Source organism: Chrysemys picta, chromosome 4, assembly GCF_011386835.1.
Source record: "Chrysemys picta bellii isolate R12L10 chromosome 4, ASM1138683v2, whole genome shotgun sequence".
Taxonomy (NCBI): Eukaryota; Metazoa; Chordata; order Testudines; family Emydidae; genus Chrysemys; species Chrysemys picta.
Window position 1 is genome coordinate 137,698,187 of NC_088794.1, and position 22,225 is coordinate 137,720,411.

Genomic DNA, 22,225 nt, shown 5'->3' on the forward strand with positions numbered 1-22,225 from the left:
GTACAGGAAATTTTTAATAACTCTGCTATCTCAAGAATGGCATTTATTTAAGAATATAGTTAGGTACAATAGGTGTAATAAAGGTACCTCTGGTGCAAGATATTCTGGAGTGCCACAGAAAGTCTTCATTGTTGCTCCATCCTTGATACCTTCTTTGCATAGCCCAAAGTCTGTTATTTTTATGTGTCCATCTTTATCCAGCATAAGATTTTCCAACTTAGATAAAAATCCAAAGTAAAATAGTCATTAGATACATAATCCATACACGAGTGAGTTTGTAAGATACTTGGATTTCTGCAGGTTATTCTTTTCAGCCCTGTTCACCCTGGGATAAGAATTATACTAGCTACCAAAGCACGTATCATGTAAATATACATTTACATCATTTACCTTAGGGATAACTTCAAAAAAGTAACTTGAGATCATTGGGCAGTTGACATACATATAGTGAGAATATAGAAAATAGTCATACTACATCTAAGCTTCTTAAATGTTATAGCAGCAAAGAGTCCTGTGGCAACTTATAGACTAACAGACGTATTGGAGCATGAGCTTTTGTGGGTCAATACCCACTTCGTTGGATGCACTTCATATTCACCCACAAAAGCTCATGCTCCAATCCGTCTGTTAGTCTATAAGGTGCCACAGGACTCTCTGCTGCTTTTACAGATCCAGACTAACACGGCTACCCCTCTGATATGTAAATGTTATAGTCAGCAAAAGCACAAATTTAAAAACAACAAAAACTACTTTGCCCCTGCTTTTACTTAGAGCATCTTTCATAAGCCATTTCAGTGCTAACAGAGGCTAGCAGCAGTGACAAAAACAATTAATCAATTTAAAGCTAAGGGATCAATTTACAATATCACACTGTGCATGGTAAATATGCTGTAAATTTACTCAAAATTTGGCAATTATCTAAAAACTGAGAGAATGCTGGCACTACCCATTTCTGATGGAACTACCCATAGTTCATGAAAATAAGTTCTATATGCTGACAGAACTTATGATATAGGGTGGGGTTTTCAAAGGAGCCTCAGAGAGACAGGTGCTTAACTCCTACTGAATTTCATAACAGCTTGAATATTCATGGATTCCAAGGCCAAAAGGGACCATTGTGATCATCTAGTCTGATTACCTATATAACACAGGCCATAGAACTTCCCCAAATAATTTGTAAGCCAGATCTTTTAGGATTTAAAAATTGTCAGTGATGGAGAATCCACCATGAACCTTGGTAAGGTTCTCCAATGGTTAATTACTCTCAGTATTAAAATTTTACATCTTATTTCCAGACTGGATTTGTCTAGCTTCAATTTACAGCCATTGGATTTTGTTATATCTTTCTCTGCTAGACTGAAGAGCCCATTATTAAATATTTGTTCACTGTGTAGACACTTATAGACTGTAATCAAGTCACCCCTTAACCTTCTCTTTGGTAAATTAACCAGATCGAGCTCCCTGAGTCTGTTGCTATATGGCATGTTTTCTAAACCTTGAATCATTCTTGTGGCTTTTCTCTGAACTCTCTCCAGTTTATCCACATCCCTATATACCTAGCACCTTTCATCTAGATATCTCCTAAAATGAACTGTGGACTGAAAGTATAGTAATAGCACTTCTCATACACTTCTGGTGAGGGAATGCAGCCATCATTCTTAATGAGAAAGAACACAAAAGTTTGTATGATTCATTTTTTGCTCCCAAACAGAAAAACAAGGGAAAACTTAGCCAGTTTTAACTGCAAGTGAAAAACAGGGCAAGGGAGCAGAATATTCACACAGTTTGAATTTGTACATAGAGCGGGAAATTGACCAAGACACCACAAATACCCTCCATTGCTTTGAAGAACTACCAGGGTCTTTTTCATAATAAAGTGGTCAACTCTTTAATTTCATATCCATGTGGAGATGCATCCCCAATAACAGAGTGCCCCTTCATATTCTACCAAGGCACAGGTTCCATACACTTGGAGGGAATCAATCCCAAAGTACACGTTCTGCAGCACCTTGTACAGTATTCAAGTGCTTAGTTTGAGATCTTATAATAATCACAGCCGACAATAATATAGCTGTAATATTTCTTCTTTAACAAAGTTTGGTGGATAGGTTTATAGTATTTCAGTATCAATCAGCTTCTGTGACTTTAAGAACTATTACAAATCCAAACCCATTTTTAATAGCCTATGAAATTAACAGTCTTCTAAGTACCTTTAAATCTCTATAAACCACATTCTTCTCTGAATGCAGGTAATCCAGTGCTGATACAATCTCAGCTCCATAAAACCGAGCCCGATCTTCAGAAAAGACACGCTCTCTTGACAGATGGAAAAACAACTACAACAGCAAGAATTTATTACATTTAGAATGCACATACTTCTGAGTTATGTACTATACTTTATAGACAATCCTGCCTGGAATCAGAATTAATCCAGGAAGGAACCTTTTCTCCCTGACACAGCTATGCTCAGAAACATTCTAAAAGCTGCACCATAAATTAAATGATTAAACATAAGTGTAATAATATATTTCAAATTCACAGCTGCTCTATTTGACAATTTGATGTACTGTTAATTTTTGTCAGTATATATAAACAACTAAGACATATCAAAACATTTTCTTAGCTAGTTACTTATTAAACCAGATTTTTATTGCATGACTTTAAAAGCAGGAGATTCCTTATTTGACATAAATTGGATTTCTCTTCTTCTGAAATGTCTAACAGCATTCCTTATTTGACATAAATTGGATTTCTCTTCTTCTGAAATGTCTAACAGCATGCGTTTTCATTTACAGCTCTGTCCTCAAAGTACTGTGTTCTTTGAAATTATATACAAAAAGCTTCAATGGTGTAGAGAAACTAGAAAGCAGCATCACAACATACAAACCTCCTGCACCGATAACCGACAGATTTGAAGATACTAGTGTAATTTTTGTTAATTAGGGACTCATCCCTGAAAATCCTTACTTATGTATGTAGTCCTAACTCATGCGAACAGCCCCACTGATGTAGGACTACTCATAGGAGTTAGGACTATGTATATGAGTAAGTTAATGAGGGCTCAAAACCAGCAAACCCTAACATGAAACTGAATAAAAAAAAACTACAGGAAAATCCCAAAGCCTTTTAACGTGGTTTCCTTACCTCTCCTCCATTAGCATACTCCATAACAAAACACAAACGATCATGTGTCTGAAAGGAATACTTTAAAGCCTGAAACAAATTTAAACAAAGACTTAGCAGAGATCCCACATCAAGGTTTACAAAAGTGCTTTCAGTGAAGTTTTAGAAACAGGGATAGAGATAAAATACATTATATTGTAACAATATAGCAATATTTTATAGAAATTGCTCTGATAGGTTCTTCAGCAGCACTTCAACACTGATCCCATGGTGGTTTTACTGAAACAACATATAGGTCAGATATGGGAGTTTAACTAACGTAGGGATCAATTCTGGAAAAACACACATGGATAACACTTGCAAAAATTGTCAAAGGGTTATATTACTATTGGACGGTTATATCTCTGTCCTTTCTGCTTTCTCTACTGCTGCTGCTACTGCTCCAGGCTGACAGCCAGCCAGGGGACTGAGAAATTCTGTCAATATGCATTTACCATCAATTCACAAAAAACAGAACAGGCAGGGAAAGTGATGAAATGTCATGAAGTGCCTTCATCCACTTGTATCATGTGCATCCCTGCATCACACATCCCACCAGCTTGTTTGCCACACCCTTGGATTTATTTTGTTAGGGTCATGACCAAGGCTTACAGCTGGGTTTTCAAGCCAGGCAGTTGCAGCCCTTTGCTTTGAAGATATATTTTGATTTATGCAAGCATACAATTATATACAAACAACCAAGTCAATCCGCATTACTAGGTGGCACATTTGAATCAATAACATTCTGGTGGAGTTTGTGGATTTTGGGGTTTGTCAACTCTGACAGTATTCCGTAATAAAAAGTAAAGAAACATATACTGTTCTGTGTCCAGTCTATGGCATATTTTCAAAAGTGACTAATGATTCTGGGGGCCCAAACTGAGACACCATAAAGCGCTGCACATCTACCCTCTGAAAATTAGGATATTTGAAAACGTTGCAAGTTGTGCACCCCAAAAATAAAGGTACCCCAAAACACTAGTTCCTGTTAAAAACCTAGACCTGAGAGACTTGTTTTATCATCATGATAATAAGGAGGACAGCCGTAGCTGTCACAATGTTGAATTTGCTTACCAGATGTAATAAAAAAGGAGGAACACTTACTGTTAAGAATGGATGCCTAGAATTCTGTAAAACGCGGTTTTCTGTCAGCGTGTGAGCTACTTCATCCTGCAATGCCCCCCAGAGAAAGTTATCAATGCAATCGCTAAAGAACAAGAGTTCCATTAAAAACAACAAATAAGTAGTCACTTACACAGGGTAAATTACAACTCTGAGGTCACTCTCTAGAAACTAGAGGGTTACACCAGGGGTGAATTGGGCCCAGAACGTTCTAATTTACTCACCTTTGCAACAATAACTTCCTTCTTCAGGATTTTCATAGCATAATATCGTCCAGTTGCTTTTTCTTTAACTAGAATGACCTTCCCAAAAGTGCCTTTTCCCAGTAGCTTAAGGTATTCAAACTCATTCATGGTCTGTTAAAGATATTTAAGTTAAAAATAGGTCATGACCAATTTCATAATACATGTAAATAGTGTCTGAAGTGGAGGAAGTGACTGTTTTGGTCAGTTAAAATGATGCGTATACCATTTATGATTTGCTTCTAGAGAGTTAAAATCAGAAACTAGTTCTTCAAAAAGAATATGATTGTTACACTTCCAAGGATATGACACTTCAAACCCACTGAATTGCTTATTAAAAGAAAACCCTCCTCTATTTAACTGAGAATTTCTTCACGTGAAATAGATAAGAGCCAAAATAGGTGTTTTGGCCACGCAGCCTGTGTCAGTGAGCAAGCTTGGGAAGGCCACCCACATCTCATTCTAAAGATCTGTCAGTCCGATTCCCGCTCTGAGGTTTTGACATGAGAATTAGTTTCCCCATATTTATGGGGGATCAGCCTTGCTGTGACCCATGGAACACTGCCAGAAAATGTGCAGAAACCACATTGCACACGGACTATCTTTCTCTTTCTTGTTTGTTTTTCTATTAGAAAAGGTGGAGGGAAAATAGGAAAGGGTTGGTCTCGTGGATCCTATTCCAGCATCTTCAAGGGGCAGTGCCAAGGGGTGACAGGTCTGTGTATCCAGGGGCTCACAAGTACCTTGCTAGAAAGGATTAAGAGATGCTCCTGCTAACAGCTTGCTTGCTCCCTGGCTGAAAGCATGACAAACTCTACTTCCACAGTGCATGGTCTGCTAGGACTGCTTTAGTTCGCTTTGAACTGCATTAACAAAAGCAAGACTGTACTTTTGGTTGTGTGGGACAATTGGTTTCAGGATCTAAACAGGGGTAGTCAATTTTCTTTGTCAAGGTCCAAATGTCTTCGTCAAGATATAGTCAAGATCCAGACTCCAGAGAAAATCATTCAAAAACAACAACAATAATGATAAGAAGTAGTAAATAAAAAGATTTCGGGGTCCGTTCAAATGCGTCTGGCAGTCTGGATTTAGCCCATGAACCATCTATTGACTACCCCTGATCTAAACAGTCATTCAGACCGATCCTTGCTCAGAGTGAATCAGCTCACCATAGCTGAGAAACTCTCCACCACCTCCATGGCACACTGGCTAAGCTCGTGAGGTCCTTTTAAAATTCACCTGCAACATCCTATTGGAATCCTCCGGCAAGATGCTAAGGGCCCAATTAGTAGGGGTCATATTAAATTGATGGCAGCCGTGGTTCAGAGTGGCATATGGGTAGTTGCCCAGGTTGGTATAAATGTAATTTTGTAGCATAACCAAGCGTCAAAGCCTATGGTGCATGTTCATTAATGATGCGATTTGACAGGCATGATCCTTTTGCTGTCCATTGTTTTGGTTCATTTTCCCAAAACACAGGCACACTCTGGGAACAAATGAAAGAAAGAGAGGCAAGGGCATAGAAAAAAGCCTTACTATAATTTATAGGGTAGGATCCTCTCAGAAACAAATATAGTGTTATGGGGGGGCAGAGGGGGAGGAGAGAAAAGCGGTCTTAATGGCTGCCTCTGGCTTGCATTCAATACACCTAATAGTGCTCCTTCCCTTATAATTATTCAGGATCTAAAGGATTACTGGCTGACAGCTGACGCTGGACTCAAAGCTTGGAGCTGTGGCATCAGCTAGGTGTGCACATGTAACAAGGTTCCCTTTAAAAATACTGATCCTGCTATACTAACTTACCACTTTATGTTTTGGTTTTGTCATAGAAACTTCCATTTCTTCAGCACCTGAATTATCACTAGGGGAACCAGATCTAAAATCCATCATTTCCTCCTCCTGTTTCTTAAGGCTGTCTGCTACTGTTTGGATGGCTTTTGTCCATTCTTCCCTGAGAAAATGTAAGCAATGACATTTGTTATTCATGACCTCAGATTACCATCTGCCTCGGCAAGAGTCACAAAAGAATAAAGCGTGATTATCTGATAATGTCAAACCAATTCAATGAATGGTGAATAATCCCATGTGTTTTTAGACATAAAAGTTGGTGTTCAAAAAAACACTTTTAATGTATATATCCATTATTACAGCTATTAATTGTTTTAGAAACAGGAGATGACTCAAGTCCCTGCAATATGAATACAATAACGACGACCTTCAATATATAGCAAAATTTCTAAAATGCACCTTCAATCTTTAGGGCAACACATCGTCTAAGGATACACACATTACATCTCAACATTAGGCCTGCCAAAGCCAAAAAGCTACAAGGCACCTCCACAGCACAGAGCTATTTAACACACCCTCGCTTTTTCACAGTACGTTCTAACAAAAATATGCAAGAGTTCGACACACAGTGACAATTCATCACACACACATGCCATTTTTTAAATGAATATATGTTTTCCACTACCACATAACATTGCCCAGGGTTCTTGGACTGTCAGAGAAGACACTAAATGTGTTGCAATGCTTGTATCCAATACAGCTGTAGCATTTAACAAAATATCTCTGCTTTTGTTGGTTGTCCTCTCCCTGCTTTGGGATTCCCCCCCCCCCAAAAAAAATAGTATTTTTGATCTTAGATGCAGGTACTAGGTTACAGAAAAGTGTCCACAATTGTTTCGCAATGGATGCTGTACTACTGCCTCTCTATTCCTTTGGAGACAACTCCAATTGCAGTGAAAGTGTCTTCTGGGGAACTTCACATTGTAGGAAGCTACTGGAGTGAATGTTCTTGCCATTCTGGTTCATTTCAATGAAAGTCTACCAAAACAACAACTCGCATACATACAATAGCTTATTTTAAATTTGTAACTGTAACCATGTCAGGTATTTTCCCTCATCCCTACCCCCAACTTGCTAGAAAGGCCAAAACAAAAAATAAAGTGGATTAAGTTTGGGTATCGGCAGATTGACAAAAGTGGTAATTAGCAGGGAAGGAAAAAGTGTTGGGTTTTTTTGGTGAACCTTAAGAGGTTTCTACTGAGCACTTACCTACATTAGAAAAATGGATTGCGATTCAGTTGGTTTATTAACTTACCTCAGTCTAGCCACAACCTTTTTCCTACCCTGGACAAACTGCAGTGCCTTCTACTTCAAATAAGCAGGTGAAGGTGTACTCAGGTAAAAAGCCTATCCTTCACCTTGACCTGCTCTGTCAAGTTAAAAGGTGTTGCAATATATACACACTAGGAAAAAGGTCATGATTAGAAGAGGTTAATTAACACACCCTGGCCTGCAGACAAGCCCTTAGGAGATGAGCTCGCTATGTCCCTAATACACCCAAACTCTTGATACCAATGGACAAGAGCCAAAAAATGGAAGTTAGATATTCTAAATGGCTGTGAAAAGCCCTGCAAACCTATTGGACAGGCCCACTTCTTTGTCCTTAAAATAAAATTTGCACTTGTTAAGCAGTATTCACTGACTGAAGCCAGGATAGAGCTGAAAACAGGAACATGCTTCCTTTTAAACTGTTTCCATAGACTTCATTTTCTAGATGTATTTACAGCACAATTCCTGACAAAGAACAGAATGAAGCCAAAGGAAACACCACTGAAAAGCTGATGAATTTCAGAAATCTTTGCTGAATGAAACTGCTTCACCAATTAACATCAACACCCACATTTTAGTAACCTATGTAGTCAATATTGAAACAGCTACATGTGAAATATTCTGTGATTAACATAATAATAAATACTGCATGGAATATCCAATTTACAAAAGATTTTCAAAAGTATTTGGCATTGGCCTAACTCTGCTCCCACTAAGTCACAGGTAAAAAAACTCCCAGTAACCACAATTGGAGCAGAGAGAGACCAATGCTGAACACTTTGGAAAATCCCACCCTACAGCTAGACAGGGAAAAGTAATTAATGCATTTAATTCTAAAATTCTGGAGTGACTCTGCACCACAGGCTCCCATTATTACATTGATATTTCTTCAAAAGCTCTTCTTAATAAGAAGCAAGTGTTAAAAATATTTAAAATGCAGATACTCCTGTGTCCACTTCATCGTAACATACCAAGGGTCACATTTTTCAAATACGCCTCCACAACTGCACCTGCAAATATGCACTAGAGTGAACACACTACAGTAAGTAGTTTACAGGCAGACACACAGAATTTGGGGAGATATGTTTCCCAGGTGCATTTTTGAAGGGCCATTGAAAAAATTAGCTTTAGAAGTACATCTTTCAAAACAGCTGAATTTCAATTTGAAAAATAAAATAGGAAAAAACAAATACAAGGTCCAGGCAAGACAGAGTATCTGGCATAAAATTCTAATTAAAACTATAGCAGCTACACTGGCAATACCTTGTACACCCCTCACTCTCGCCCTGCAGTACCTTGAATTTTTCACTGTCTGAATAATACAGTTGCCCTATCTAGTTTCTTTAGGCAAATTATGTCCAATTTAGTATTCTCTGTCTGGAGAATATCTGCCTGTCCTCAAAGAGATGTGGAGTGAAGTTAGCAAAATCTGTGGATTTTGTCCAGGCAACCTTAACTTGCATGATCAACCCTTTCTCAGAAGATCCTCAGACACTGGAGTCTTGAGGTGAGGCCCTTGAGATGCCAAGAGGTGGAAAAGCAGGTCACGTTTGCACACGGAATAACAGTTTCTGAACAAAGGCACAGATTTTTCTTCAACATCAGGAATGCCTGTCTTTATGCCCCACCGCTAAACATTAAAAATAACCATTACAAAGAAAACATCCTTCCTCCATTTGTGTTCACATTTCTCCATTTCCCTCTTAAAAGCAGCTTTTGGGTTTAAAGGATAAAAGGATGTTCAAGCTACATCTCCTTTTAAGTCTAATTTTAGCTCTCTTTTATTGATTGTGGGTGAAATGCCATTGACTTCACTGGGGCCAGGATTTCACCCTTAGATCCTGTCTACACTGGCGGAGGCATGTAGGCTACGTGTAGCTAGAAGCCACAGTGAAAGGCAGGCTGTGTCCACACTCACTGCAGTGTATAGTTACATGAGGCAGCGAAAGGCTCTGGGAGTGGGGAAAGGTTCCAGCAGATCCCTGCTGACGGAGCCTTTCCCCAGGCACTGCAGCAGGAAAAGGCTCCAACAGCAGGATGCTACACTGTTAAAAATGGCAGTGTTGATGGGAAGCACTGCTCGGGCATGCAGAGCATCATACAGTATACACCTTGGGGTTCAGGTGTGTAGGGCACTCTACTCTATTCACCTAAGCCGTCTACACTGCTATTTATACCCATGCTAGCTGGGCGTGCAGTGAGTGTATAATACACGCCAACGCAAGTGTAGACTATCTCCCAAACGTATGTTGCAGAGATGACTAGTATGAGCAGTCCCGGGCGGTGATGCAGCCAGGGTGGATTTGATTTAAATCAAATTGATTTAAATCACTAGTCAGGAAGACTCGATTTAATCATGGTTTTCTACATAAAAGTGCATTCTTGTTGGTTGTTATAACCTTAATACATATTCTTCACAACTCAGAAATAGATGTAGGTTTCATTTTTAGAAGGTACACACTATACATTTTATTTGATTTATTTTGAAAACTTTTCAGATTAGTTTTACAGCTACATCAGAAAATGAATGATTGTTTGGTTATTTCATTTACCAAAGGTAACTGAAGCAGATATTTATGAAGTCATTGGGAGGCGAACGATCTCCAATTCAACAGGTTAATCATTAATATTTGGAGGATTTTCTTGTCATGCTGTATTAGGAGGAGAACATCAGAAGACAGACATTTAAATTGTTTTATTTAACTAAAACAACGTTAAGTATTCTGGATTTTTTTCTTCAACAGCAAACATACAATATTTTAACAAAACAAGCATATGTCCCTCACTTCTCACATTTATCTCCAGACTTCTTCTCCTTATCCAGATCTATTCAGCCCCCAACAATCTTCTACTCATTGAACTTTTGGAAACTTTGCACTTTTAGATTGAGGTAAGGGATTGACTCTGTCTACACAAATTTGCAGAGGGACAATATAGTTGATGTCTGTTATTTCTCACCTCTATATATTATTTATTTATTTATTTAAAAACATTTTTGCTGTTAACAAGCGTGTTACCTCTGGAGACACAAATCCACAGTTTGAGAACTGCAAAACTAAGCATCTCTGATGGTATCTTCTAGACTGAGCACTGAGTCCCACTGGGTAGATAGAAAGATTAACCTAAATAATCTATACAGAAGCCCCTGGAACCCTATAAGATTGGGTCCCTAATCCATGAACCATTGGAACTCATTTACAAAACTTTTCTTAAACATTACATGAATATATTGTCTAATACTATAGAATTAGAATTTATAATCCCTATTCCATTATGAGATATCTTTGAGCTATAATGTATCTATCTTTAGATAGATTTTTTTCCTCAAAAAGCATTTTATCAAAAAAATCCAATTTAAATAAAAAAAAATCCCATTTTTATCTACCCTGGATGCAGCCTAATTGGTTGGGAGGGACAAAAATAAGACTGAAATGCAATCTCCCTGAAATGAAGGTGTCTCAGTCACTTTGGGGGCCATTTGCTACAAAGCAATAAAAGAAAACACCTAATTTACTTTTCTTTGCTTTAGTTTGTTTTCATCCTCCCCATGTCATCATAACAGAATCATAAGCTACAAATATGACAGCAACTCGAATCAACGAATGAAAGACTAAGTAGAAAATAAGCGAAGAGAACCAGGTAAAAATGTGCGGAGCTTACAGACAAATATTGTGCCTGTGTCATACATAGGGAGGACTGGGATTTTAAATACCCCACAATGATACCAGAATAATCTAAATTCAACAGCTGAACTGCAATTTAAATATTTAAACAGCCAGTTGCTGTAAATAGCTACGCTGGGATTCTGTTCTCAGGAGGTAAGAGATCAATTCTCCACAAGTCAGAGTACAGGATACATTCTTTAGCCCTGTTTCCTTCAACAGCTGAAATACAAGTCTCCTGCAGCAGCATAGTTCTTCTCTGTCATCACTTTTATCATCTTATTTACATAACCCATTAGCAGGTGGCAGCAATACAATTAACTTGTTCCTCAAAAAGGTGTCCTCAAAAAGGGTCAGTAGGCTGAGACCGCTCAACTCTGCTGGGGTCTTTGTTTTGCTTTGTGCTGACCTCTCCCCAGTAATCTCAAGGTGGGAGAACCTTTATTTCTTATGTGATGAGAGCCCGGAAATCAACAACTAGTATGGGGCCTGGTTTTCAGAAAATGCTGAGCACCCACCCTCTGAAAAATCAAGCCGAAGGCCTCTCAGGTTGGACCACCCCAAAATTGTGACGTCCATTAGCATTTGTGCTTTTGAAAACGTAAACCTAGTAGAGTCTAGACCTATGTCACCTGAGAAATCCGAGCTTTTGCAAGAACTGCACTAATAGCGCTGAACATTCACATCTGCTTTTGCAAGTAGTTTATGTATTAAATATGAATGAAACATACCGCTCCTCTGGAGTCTCCACATGAAATGTTCTTTCAATTACTGTAGTCCACTGGAGGCATCTAATGATGAATGTGTTTGGTTTAGGTCGTTCTGTCTTCATCAGCTGGCATTCTACCACAATCAAGGAAGAAAAAGTCATGGTACATAAGCAGGTTTAAATAATCATTTGTCTTTATTCTTATCTAGCAAACTGTTGCAATTAATCAGCCACAGAAATCTCTAAGTACTTCTTTAGGAGACATAAGACAGTTTGCTATGCTGATGAAACCAATAAATAGCTCAGTAGATAGTCATTTAAGCTTTGCTTGAATCTAGTTCTATTTAGAAAGCCTTCAGAGCCGACCAGCCGTACAGTGTAATGCCACTAAAGAGATCCAAACTCAGGTCCCACATTCCCCTGATCGTCAGGAGCAGAGCACATGACAGGGGCAGTTCACAATGGGTCTGATTATGGGTCTGATTATCCACTGAGGTTAATGGCAAAGCCCTCATCAACTTCAGTCACACAGGACTTTGAAGAAGTTAGCAGAGTGTGTTTGCAGTGCTTCTTCTACAAAGACCCGTGTGGCTAACAGAAAGATCAACAAAAGTCTCTGGAGGAAAGTACCTCCAGTCCTCATTACCTTATTATAAAGGGCAGATCACAGAGGGGCATTCCGAAAAGGACCTTCTTAGCTTAAAAAAAACACTCAGACAATGGATGTGCAGGCACCCATGTTAACTCTGGTGACAGCTTTCACCCCTGCAGATACTGCAACACAATCTAAACTAACAATTCCACAGAAGTACGGATCATTTCATAACATCCAGAAACCATAAAGTGGACTCCTTATACCATCATTCACACACAGCACTTTCTTCACAAAATTATTTCTCTTAGGATTGAAGTGGTCCTTTTTTTCCTTTCTTTCCAAGCCACATTTAGTATTTTATGGACATTCCTCATGGGACCTCCAAAGGTAATAACGAAATGTTTTTTAAGTACATCAGAAGCAGGAAGCCTGCTAAACAACTAGTGGGGCTCCTTGATGATCGAGATACAAAAGGAGCACTTAAAGACGATAAAGTCATTGCGGAGAAACCAAATGGATTCTTTGCTTCAGTCTTCACGGCTGAGGATGTTAGGGAGACTCCCAAGCCTGAGCCGTCCTTTGTAGGTGACAAATCTGAGGAACTGTCACAGATTGAAGTGTCACTAGAGGAGGTTTTGGAATTAATTGATAAACTTAACAGTAACAAGTCACCGGGACCAGATGGCATTCACCCGAGAGTTCTGAAAGAACTCAAATGTGAAGTTGCAGAACTATTAACTAAGGTTTGTAACCTGTCCTTTAAATCGGCTTCTGTACCCAATGACTGGAAGTTAGCTAATGTAACGCCAATATTTAAAAAGGGCTCTAGAGGTGATCCCGGCAATTACAGACTGGTAAGTCTAACGTCGGTACCAGGCAAATTAGTTGAAACAATAGTTAATAAAATTGTCAGACACATAGAAAAACAAACTGTTGAGCAATAGTCAACATGGTTTCTGTAAAGGGAAATCATGTCTTACTAATCTATTAGAGTTCTTTGAAGGGGTCAACAAACATGTGGACAAGGGGGATCCAGTAGACATAGTGTACTTATATTTCCAGAAAGCCTTTGACAAGGTTCCTCACCAAAGGCTCTTATGTAAATTAAGCTGTCACAGGATAAAAGGGAAGGTCCTTTCATGGATTGAGAACTAGTTAAAAGAACGGGAACAAAGCGTAGGAATTAATGGTAAATTCTCAGAATGGAGAGGGGTAACTAGTGGTGTTCCCCAAGGGTCAGTCCTCGGACCGATCCTATTCAACTGGAGAAAGAGGTAAACAGTGAGGTGGCAAAGTTTGCAGATGATACTAAACTGCTCAAGATAGTTAAGACCAAAGCAGACTGTGACGAACTTCAAAAAGATCTCACAAAACTAAGTGATTGGGCAACAAAATGGCAAATGAAATTTAATGTGGATAAATGGAAAGTAATGCACATTGGAAAAAATAACCCCAACTATACATACAATATGATGGGGGCTAATTTAGCTAAAACAAGTCAGGAAAAAGATCTTGGAGTCATCGTGGATAGTTTTCTGAAGATGTCCACGCAGTGTGCAGAGGTGGTCAAAAAAGCAAACCGGATGTTAGGCATCATTAAAAAGGGGATAGAGAATAAGACTGAGAATATATTATTGCCCTTATATAAATCGATGGTACGCCCACATCTCGAATACTGTGTACAGATGTGGTCTCCTCATCTAAAAAAGATATACTGGCACTAGAAAAGGTTCAGAAAAGGGCAACTAAAATGATTAGGGGTTTGGAACGGGTCCCACATGAGGAGAGATTAAAGAGGCTAGGATTCTTCAGTTTGGAAAAGAGGAGACTAAGGGGGGATATGATAGAGGTATATAAAATCATGAGTGATGTGGAGAAAGTGGATCAGGAAAAGTTATTTACTTATTCCCATAATACAAGAACTAGGGGTCACCAAATGAAATTAATAGGCAGCAGGTTTAAAACAAATACAAGGAAGTTCTTCTTCACGCAGCGCACAGTCAACTTGTGGAACGCCTTACCTGAGGAGGTTGTAAAGGCTAGGACTATAAAATAAATAACAGCGTTTAAAAGAGAACTGGATAAATTCATGGTGGTTAAGTCCATTAATGGCTATTAGCCAGGATGGGTAAGGAATGGTGTCCCTAGCCTCTGTTTGTCAGAGGATGGAGCTGGATGGCAGGAGAGAGATCATTTGATCATTGCCTGTTAGGTCCACTCCCTCTGGGGCACCTGGCATTGGCCAATGTTGGTAGACAGGATACTGGGCTAGATGGACCTTTGGTCTGACCCGGTACGGCCGTTCTTATGTTCTATGACAGACAGCTTTAAGATCCTTCAAATTTGGGGCTGACATTGATCCTCATTAATAGCAGAATGGCTGCTGTAAGCTGAACAAACTCAAATAAGTTCAGTTAAGTAGCAATTTTCAGGCTATTTTAAGACATTTTTTGTACCTAGTTTTCTGAATTGCATTCAGCAGAACTCTAATTATAATAGAGTTCCTCCTTCTAATGGAAACCTCTATTACACAAATAAAAACAAAAAGGACCAAAGAAGAAGAAGAAGAAAAAAAAAAGGGAAGAGTTTTTTAATGTAGCTGTTCTTGTTCCAGTATCGAGCCTCTTGCTCTGCGCTTTCTGAAACCACTGCCTCACTATTATTTGGTCTTAAAGTTCTAAAATAAACTTCAGAGTAAACAAAGGGTCCTATAAAAAAGTCAAGACGACATCTCTACTTACTACTAAAGCTTCTACCAGGTTCCACCTTTAGTAAGATACAATTTAGTAATGTGTCCTGTCATTCTGGATACATTCTGTTCTTAAGAGTATACACTCTAGCATTGTTAGACAAATTTTATTATTGTGAAAACTTAGAGTGCCCCTTTTTAAATTCAAGCCTTTAATTACCACATTGTCTGTAAAATAAAATATTTACAGCCAGTGTATTTGGGTTCTGTATTTCTGGCAACATCTTTCATGCCTCATTTGCTGCTGAAATTATAAGCTTTTCAACAAGTCATTTTGCATTTTTGAATCACAAGAAAAATCTATTTTTTCTTTAATAGCATGCTGAGGTTATACTGTGTCCTACTAAAGAACTGCAATAAGAAAAGAGAAAGTTTATTAATGAGTCATGGAAAGGTTTTCGTGTGATAAACAGCACTTCCTCATTCCCTAGAAAAACGAACATTAAAGGACCACCACAAACAGATGCAGTTATGCTTTTATTATGCTGCACCCACCTCTACTGCATGTGTTCCTGTAGCTACCACCATCTTTTAAGGAACTGTAGTTTACACTGTATACTATGATAAGAGTTAGCGTGGTCCAGTGGATAGGACTGTGGACTGAGTTCTACCTCCAGCTCTGCAACTGACCTGTGGTGTGACCTTGGACAAAGTCACTTTACCTCTCTTTGCCTGTTTCCCCTCCTATTTTTAGTCTGTCTTGTCTAGTTAGACTGTGTTCTCTTTGAGCAGGGACTATGTGTTTGAACACAATGGAGCACTGATCTTTGCTGAAGCCTCTAAATACTACTGTATAATACAAACAAATAATAAGATCGTCTATAGCTAATGAGATTAAAAATTATGAGTTGTCTGCTATGTTTATCCTGAAGCTCAGTATTATTTTTAAAAGACTATTAAATAAAAATTTTTTTACAAATATTTAGTCAACGTCCTTGTCATGGACCTTCTTGCTACACTACTTGATACTAGCTGAAAATATCTATTCATAGGTAAGGTAAATATTTCTGTAAGTCACCATAAAAACAAAAATTAACTACTTAACTTCAGCGTAACAAACTATGCTACGCTTTTCAATAGAGAACGAGACCAATTAAATATCAACACATTTCGTCTAAATCAGCACTGTCCATTGATATTTGTTAAGCTTGCTGATCCAGCAATCTTTAAAGCATGCAGCAAGATGAATAATAGAGATTTGTCAGTTAATAACCACTATAATTCAAGTATGTCACACAGAAGTGTTTTGTTTGGTGAACAATATGCTGTCTAATTACCCTGCTCAATCATAACAGCACATATCACAAAATGCAGAAATCTTTATTTTTAACTTGCATTACACTAAAGTACTGTACCATACGGATTTTAAAAAAAATAAATCCAGTTACTACCCAATTTCCTCCAGACATAGCTGAGTCTCCGGGACTTTATTTTATCAATGAACCCAGGAAATACCTCTTTTAAAAATAAATAAATAAATAAATAAATCTTTAAATCGGACACAGTGCTATTTATGGTACTTTACAAACTACTCAGGACAGGTTACCATTTTTTGTGTGTCTGTACAGCACCATGCACACCTATACCACTGCATAAATAAAAAGTTATTACTGGCCCAATGATAAAAATGTGATCTCAATCATACATAGTATGTTCTGCTATGGAAAAAAACCTCACACCTCCAATATCAGCTGAGGATCAGTCAGTCCTGTCAAATGGACCAATACCACTATTCCCCATTTGCAACAAAGTCTGTACTATAAACTGCAGCCTGTTTAAAAAAAAATGATGTAAACTATTCTCAAGAACCTCTTGATTCTTTCTTGGCGTTTGGTCTTAAAATAAGTAGGACAGAGAAATTGTTTCTAACAGGAACAGACACCAAGGCATTCAAATGCAAATTACCATTTTGTATTTGAAAGACACTTAGTATTATCCTAGTGACTTTCTAAAATGTCACAATATTTGCTTCCCTAGCACTTAAGCTAAAAGCCAGATTATTTGTGATGAAGGTGTCAAACTCTGCTCCCTATTTAATGACATCACGTTTTAAACCAATAATGTCAAGGAAGAATCCTTTGCTCCCCACTATTTTTTTTTTTTTAATGAAAAAGAAAAAACTGAAAAGGACAGACAGTAAGAAGAGCAGTCTGGTGAAGAAGAGATGGTTTGAAAAGGCAAATAAGGAATGTTATGTCTCATACCAAGCCTTCTTTCTGTGCTACTGGGTAGACCTAACCATATGATAGCAAGGTGCAAGTGAGAATAGAGTTCTGAATACCACCTTACGCCCAGAGTCAGCAAGGTATTTAAATTCATTGGACCTGGAGATTGCTGATACTGTCAAGTTATCTACTGGAATCTGATCATCTTGTGCAAAAGGTCCAGAACACTGATAATTCTTGGCCACAGATACACAGTCCTGCCCATAAAACTACTACTAGTTTAGTCGGACGACTGCAGTTGTCATATACCCAATGCAACAAAATCTCATACTGAATATAGTCCACCCACATTTTGGTGACAGGAAAAATAATCTGTTCCTTGTAGTAGGGTCTCTATTTTCATGTTAATTTTTTCTATACATTACCTCTTTCAGATGCATAATTTAAAGGAGGGTTATAATCTAATATGGAGATGTGCGTGATAATCAGAGATTACCATCAATATGAATTCCACTAACCTAAGCTGTTTATAGCAATAGAATTTATTTGTTATTTGCCTGCATGATCTCTGGAATGTTTTACATTATTTCAGAAAAGTTCTGCATGAACACTTATTTGCTATAAGGTCTCTTATCTCACCTCTCTTGGTAGTGAAGGAAAAACAAAATAAATTACCAATAAAAGCAGAGATCCAATCCTGCAAATCTATTGGGGTTGCATACTCAGAAGGATTCGGGATTAGTTTTGATGGAATAAATTGAAATCACCAACAAGTGTTTTATGGGAGAAAATTTCCAAACCGTATCCTTGAACTACACAAACAGATGAATGGACATTTCAAAACGTAAAGTAGGCAAAGGAAAAGCAGGATTTTTCTTTTTTCCTTTTTTAAATAAAGATAAGACTGATTTTACAGAAGCGGCTTTTCAGACAAGCTTTCATAGACAGTGATGGGATCAAAGCCCATTCCATCTGAAGCATGAGAGTCTAGAATTGATCCTAGGGTAGTGAGGGACTTGCAAATTGCAAAACTGTAGATGCAACTTATATTTCTGCACCTACTGTGCAGAAATGTGGTTAGTTTCGGACCCACCGTCTTATTTATTCTTCCTCGGGGGGGGGGGGGGAATCAAACTCTTCTCTAATACCATCTGCCACCTTCCTTCAGTGTGTTGTTCTCACATGTGTAGCAGGAGGTGCGACTTAGTCACAACAAAGCTGAAACACTCAATATTTGAGTTTTTGCATTTCATTACAAATATGAAAATGGCCCTATTTTCATTTAAAACCTTTTCTTCTTGAAGATTAAACCACTTTGAGTGAAAACTGAGCTGTTTTCTAAGGGAAAACATGAAGATTTCCGGCAGCAGCAGAGTGTAATTTTTAGCAAGAGTAGTTTTGCCACGAAAAATCTGCAATTTCACAAGTTTTTGACAGAGAAATAGCCACCTTGTTGAATTTCACTAAATAGCAAACATTTGGAGTTGTAAAATTACTGAAAATAAATTGAAAAGTTTGTATGTAACACTCTGGGGCAAGCCTGTTCCCACTTTTGCTATTATTAACCTTCCCTGAGCCACTGCTAGCTGTGTGTATCCCACTGACAAAGTGAAAATTGTATTTTGGGCCGTGTTCTTCATCTGATACTTGCAAAGGAAGCCTGAGTTAACTTTATACATTTTGGCAGTCCCTTTACCCAACTACAAGCATGCTTCACAGACTACCAGACTCCAATCCAAGACAAATGAAAGTGGACAATCAGATTTGGGGGGAGAGAGAGGTGTGAGCAGCCTCAGAGAGACAAGACTGTAACATAACTGGGTCTCAAATGCCAACAGTATGCAGGTGATTCCCAGTTCTATTTGAAGTGCCAGAGTCCAGTGCCTCAATGACAAGTAGTTGAACAAAGATAAATCTGAGCAAGATGGAAGAGATATTCTAGTCTATATAGCTGTTTATACCATGCTCATCATTGTAGTATCTGAAAGCCTTCCTGTAGTGCATTAAGCAATGTGACTACACACTGGTCACGTGTTTGTTCTCTCACTCTCTCCCCGGAAGACGTGTGCAGACGTGTGTTTTATTTTGGTAGGGTTTTTTTACAAAATAAATATGCCTGTTGCTATGTGTTTGTATTAGAGAAAGCAAGATCAAAGAAGTGTGCTTTGTACTTGGAGCGGAAAGGGGTGAGATTTCGGTCTCCCACACGGACGACCTTTACTCTCAATAATACGAGTTCCACTGGGCCAAAAAAGCGTAGTTGTCAACCATAGCCTTTGTCCCAGAGCTTTAGATGGTCTTTTAGGTATCCTGGGTCCAGGCCATGGAGCGCTATGAATACAAGGACCATGCCCATGAACTTGATTTGAAGCCAGCAAAGAGAGTAGGACAGTTGTGATGTGTTCATGGTAGTTTCAACAACTAGTTCAACTACAGTCACTGCCTCAAGCACAGAACTCTGCCCGTTGATCATCAAAATAGTTTGCAGTTTTGGGATCCTCTTGGGCGTGGTCTACATGGGGGGGGGGGGGGGAATCGATCTAAGATACCCAACTTCAGCTACAAGAATAGCATAGCTGAAGTCGACGCATCTTAGATCGCATTAAAATTACTTACTTCGCGTCCTCGCGGTGCTGGATCAACGGCCGCGGCTCCCCCGTCGACGTTGCTTCCACCTCTCGCACTGCTGGAGTTCAGCAGTCGACGGGAGAGCGATCGGGGATCTATTTATCATGTCTACACTACACGCGATAAATCGATCCCTGATAGATCGATCGCTACCCGGTGTAGACGTACCCTTGGACTGTTCATTGCCACTGTATTCCCAAATACCAACAGCTGCTAAGAACACCTTTCCTCCACCTCCCCTATCTGGCCAGGATGCTACACCCTATGGTGGACCTGTATCTGTGTGTAAGATGCTCTGATACCATGACAACAAACTTGTTATACATGCCTAGACCAACAGGCTTGATCTGCCAAAAATCCTCAGAACTCTCAACTAAGGAATAAGTTAACCCCTTCTGAATGTGTTATGGAAGAAGAGCAGAAGAAAGAAAGCAACGCTCACCATTTTCAGACCTTAGCACTGACCCTTCCTAAATAATTACCATAAAAATACGGTTAGCAGCAACTTAGAATATCAGGGTTGGAAGAAACCTCAGGAGATCATCTAGTCCAACCCCCTGCTCAAAAGCAGGACCAATTCCCAACTAAATCATCCCAGCCAGGGCTTTGTCAAGCCTGACCTTAAAAACCTCTAAGAAAGGAGATTCCACCACGTCCTTAGGTAACCCATTCCAGTGCTGAAGGTGTCAACATTTTCTGGGTACATACCAAGTGCTTGAAAAGACTGTCTAGGGCTTTGTCTACACTACGCACCTTTTAGCGAACGGCTGTGCCATTACAGCCGTGCCGCTAAAAGACACGCAGTGTAGCTGCTGGTTGTCGGCAGGAGAGAGCTCTCCCACTGACAAAAAACTTCCACCCCCAGTGAATGGCGGTAGCTTCTGCTGACAAAGCGCTGTTCAAACCGGTGCTTTTCGTTGGCAAAACTTTTGTCTGGGGGGGGGGGGGGGGGGAGGTGTTTTTTTACCACCTCTGAATAACAAAAGTTCAACTGCCAGTGTAGACAAAGCCTAGGATTTAATGGCTTTCTGCTACTTTCTTTACTTTGCTGACCTGTAAGGAGAAATCAGCATAAAGAGCGAAGCATTATAGGCTCTGTCATTGCTGAGGTGAAAATACCAATAAAATCTCTCCTGGGACTGGTTTAGCAAGACAAAAGGCCTCCTAACGCACTCTCCTGTCATTCTGGACTGATGCAACTTGTGATAACATGCTCGTTTTTTATTCCCAGCCTCATCGTACCTTAAAATATAATAAAGTAAGTATCCAGACACCTGTTGGGCACACGGGTACCAGGGCTGCCATGCGAATGGATGGCACAGAGCAATAATTCCCGAGACCTTCTTGTGTTTTAATAGGCCTCAGGAGGCCCTAGAGGAAATCTGATTGGAAATTCATTTTTGTACCTAATCTTTAAAAGGCATCTATCTCCTTCTAGATGTGCAAGCTCCCTCCTCAATGCCCACTGCTGCTCCTCAGGCAGAACGTCACTACCCAGCCTACCAGGCAGGGATGCTCAATGGAGCACTGTTTATAACAAATGCTGCATGATTCCATTTGTAAAGCTGTGGGGAGTGAGGTAAAATGAAGGGCGGACTGCATATCGGCATGAGGAAGATAGACATTGAGAACGAATAGCAGACAATAGGATGGAACGGAAGCCAAAACAGGGGAAGAACAGGTTAAAGAATATTTAAATAAGTTAGATGTATTCAAGTCGGCAGGGCCTGATGAAATTCATCATCGGGCACTTAAGGAACTAGCTGTAGCAATCTCAAAACCATTAGCTATTATCTTTGAGAACTCCTGGAGGACAGGTCAGGTCCCAGATGACTGGAGAAGGGCAAACATAGTACCTATATTTAAAAAGGGCAATAAGGAGGACTCAGAGAATTATAGACCAGTCAGTCTAACTTTGATACTGGGAAAGATACTGAAACAAATTAGTAAACAACCAATTGTTAAGCGCCTGGAGGATAACAGGAATAGGAGCAGGATAAGGAATAGCCAGCATGGCTTTGTCTAGAACAAATCCTGCCAAACCACCCTAATTTCCTTCTTTGACAGGGAAACT

General features: G+C 39.2%; 1 protein-coding gene across 5 annotated transcripts in view; it reads right to left on the minus strand.

Moving 5' to 3' along the window:
- AKT1 (AKT serine/threonine kinase 1) overlaps nucleotides 1-22,225 on the minus strand; it is a 126,674-nt gene that overhangs the window by 50,555 nt on the left and 53,894 nt on the right. For all 5 annotated transcript variants that reach the window (XM_042858220.2, XM_005285804.5, XM_065593729.1 and 2 more), the window contains exons 4-10: nucleotides 12,037-12,148; nucleotides 6,330-6,477; nucleotides 4,509-4,640; nucleotides 4,267-4,332; nucleotides 3,145-3,213; nucleotides 2,211-2,336; nucleotides 88-216 (exon numbers count right to left, since the gene is read on the minus strand). In XM_042858220.2, coding sequence (XP_042714154.1) covers nucleotides 88-216; nucleotides 2,211-2,336; nucleotides 3,145-3,213; nucleotides 4,267-4,332; nucleotides 4,509-4,640; nucleotides 6,330-6,477; nucleotides 12,037-12,148 — 782 coding nt within the window. The remainder of the gene's footprint in view (nucleotides 1-87; nucleotides 217-2,210; nucleotides 2,337-3,144; nucleotides 3,214-4,266; nucleotides 4,333-4,508; nucleotides 4,641-6,329; nucleotides 6,478-12,036; nucleotides 12,149-22,225) is intronic.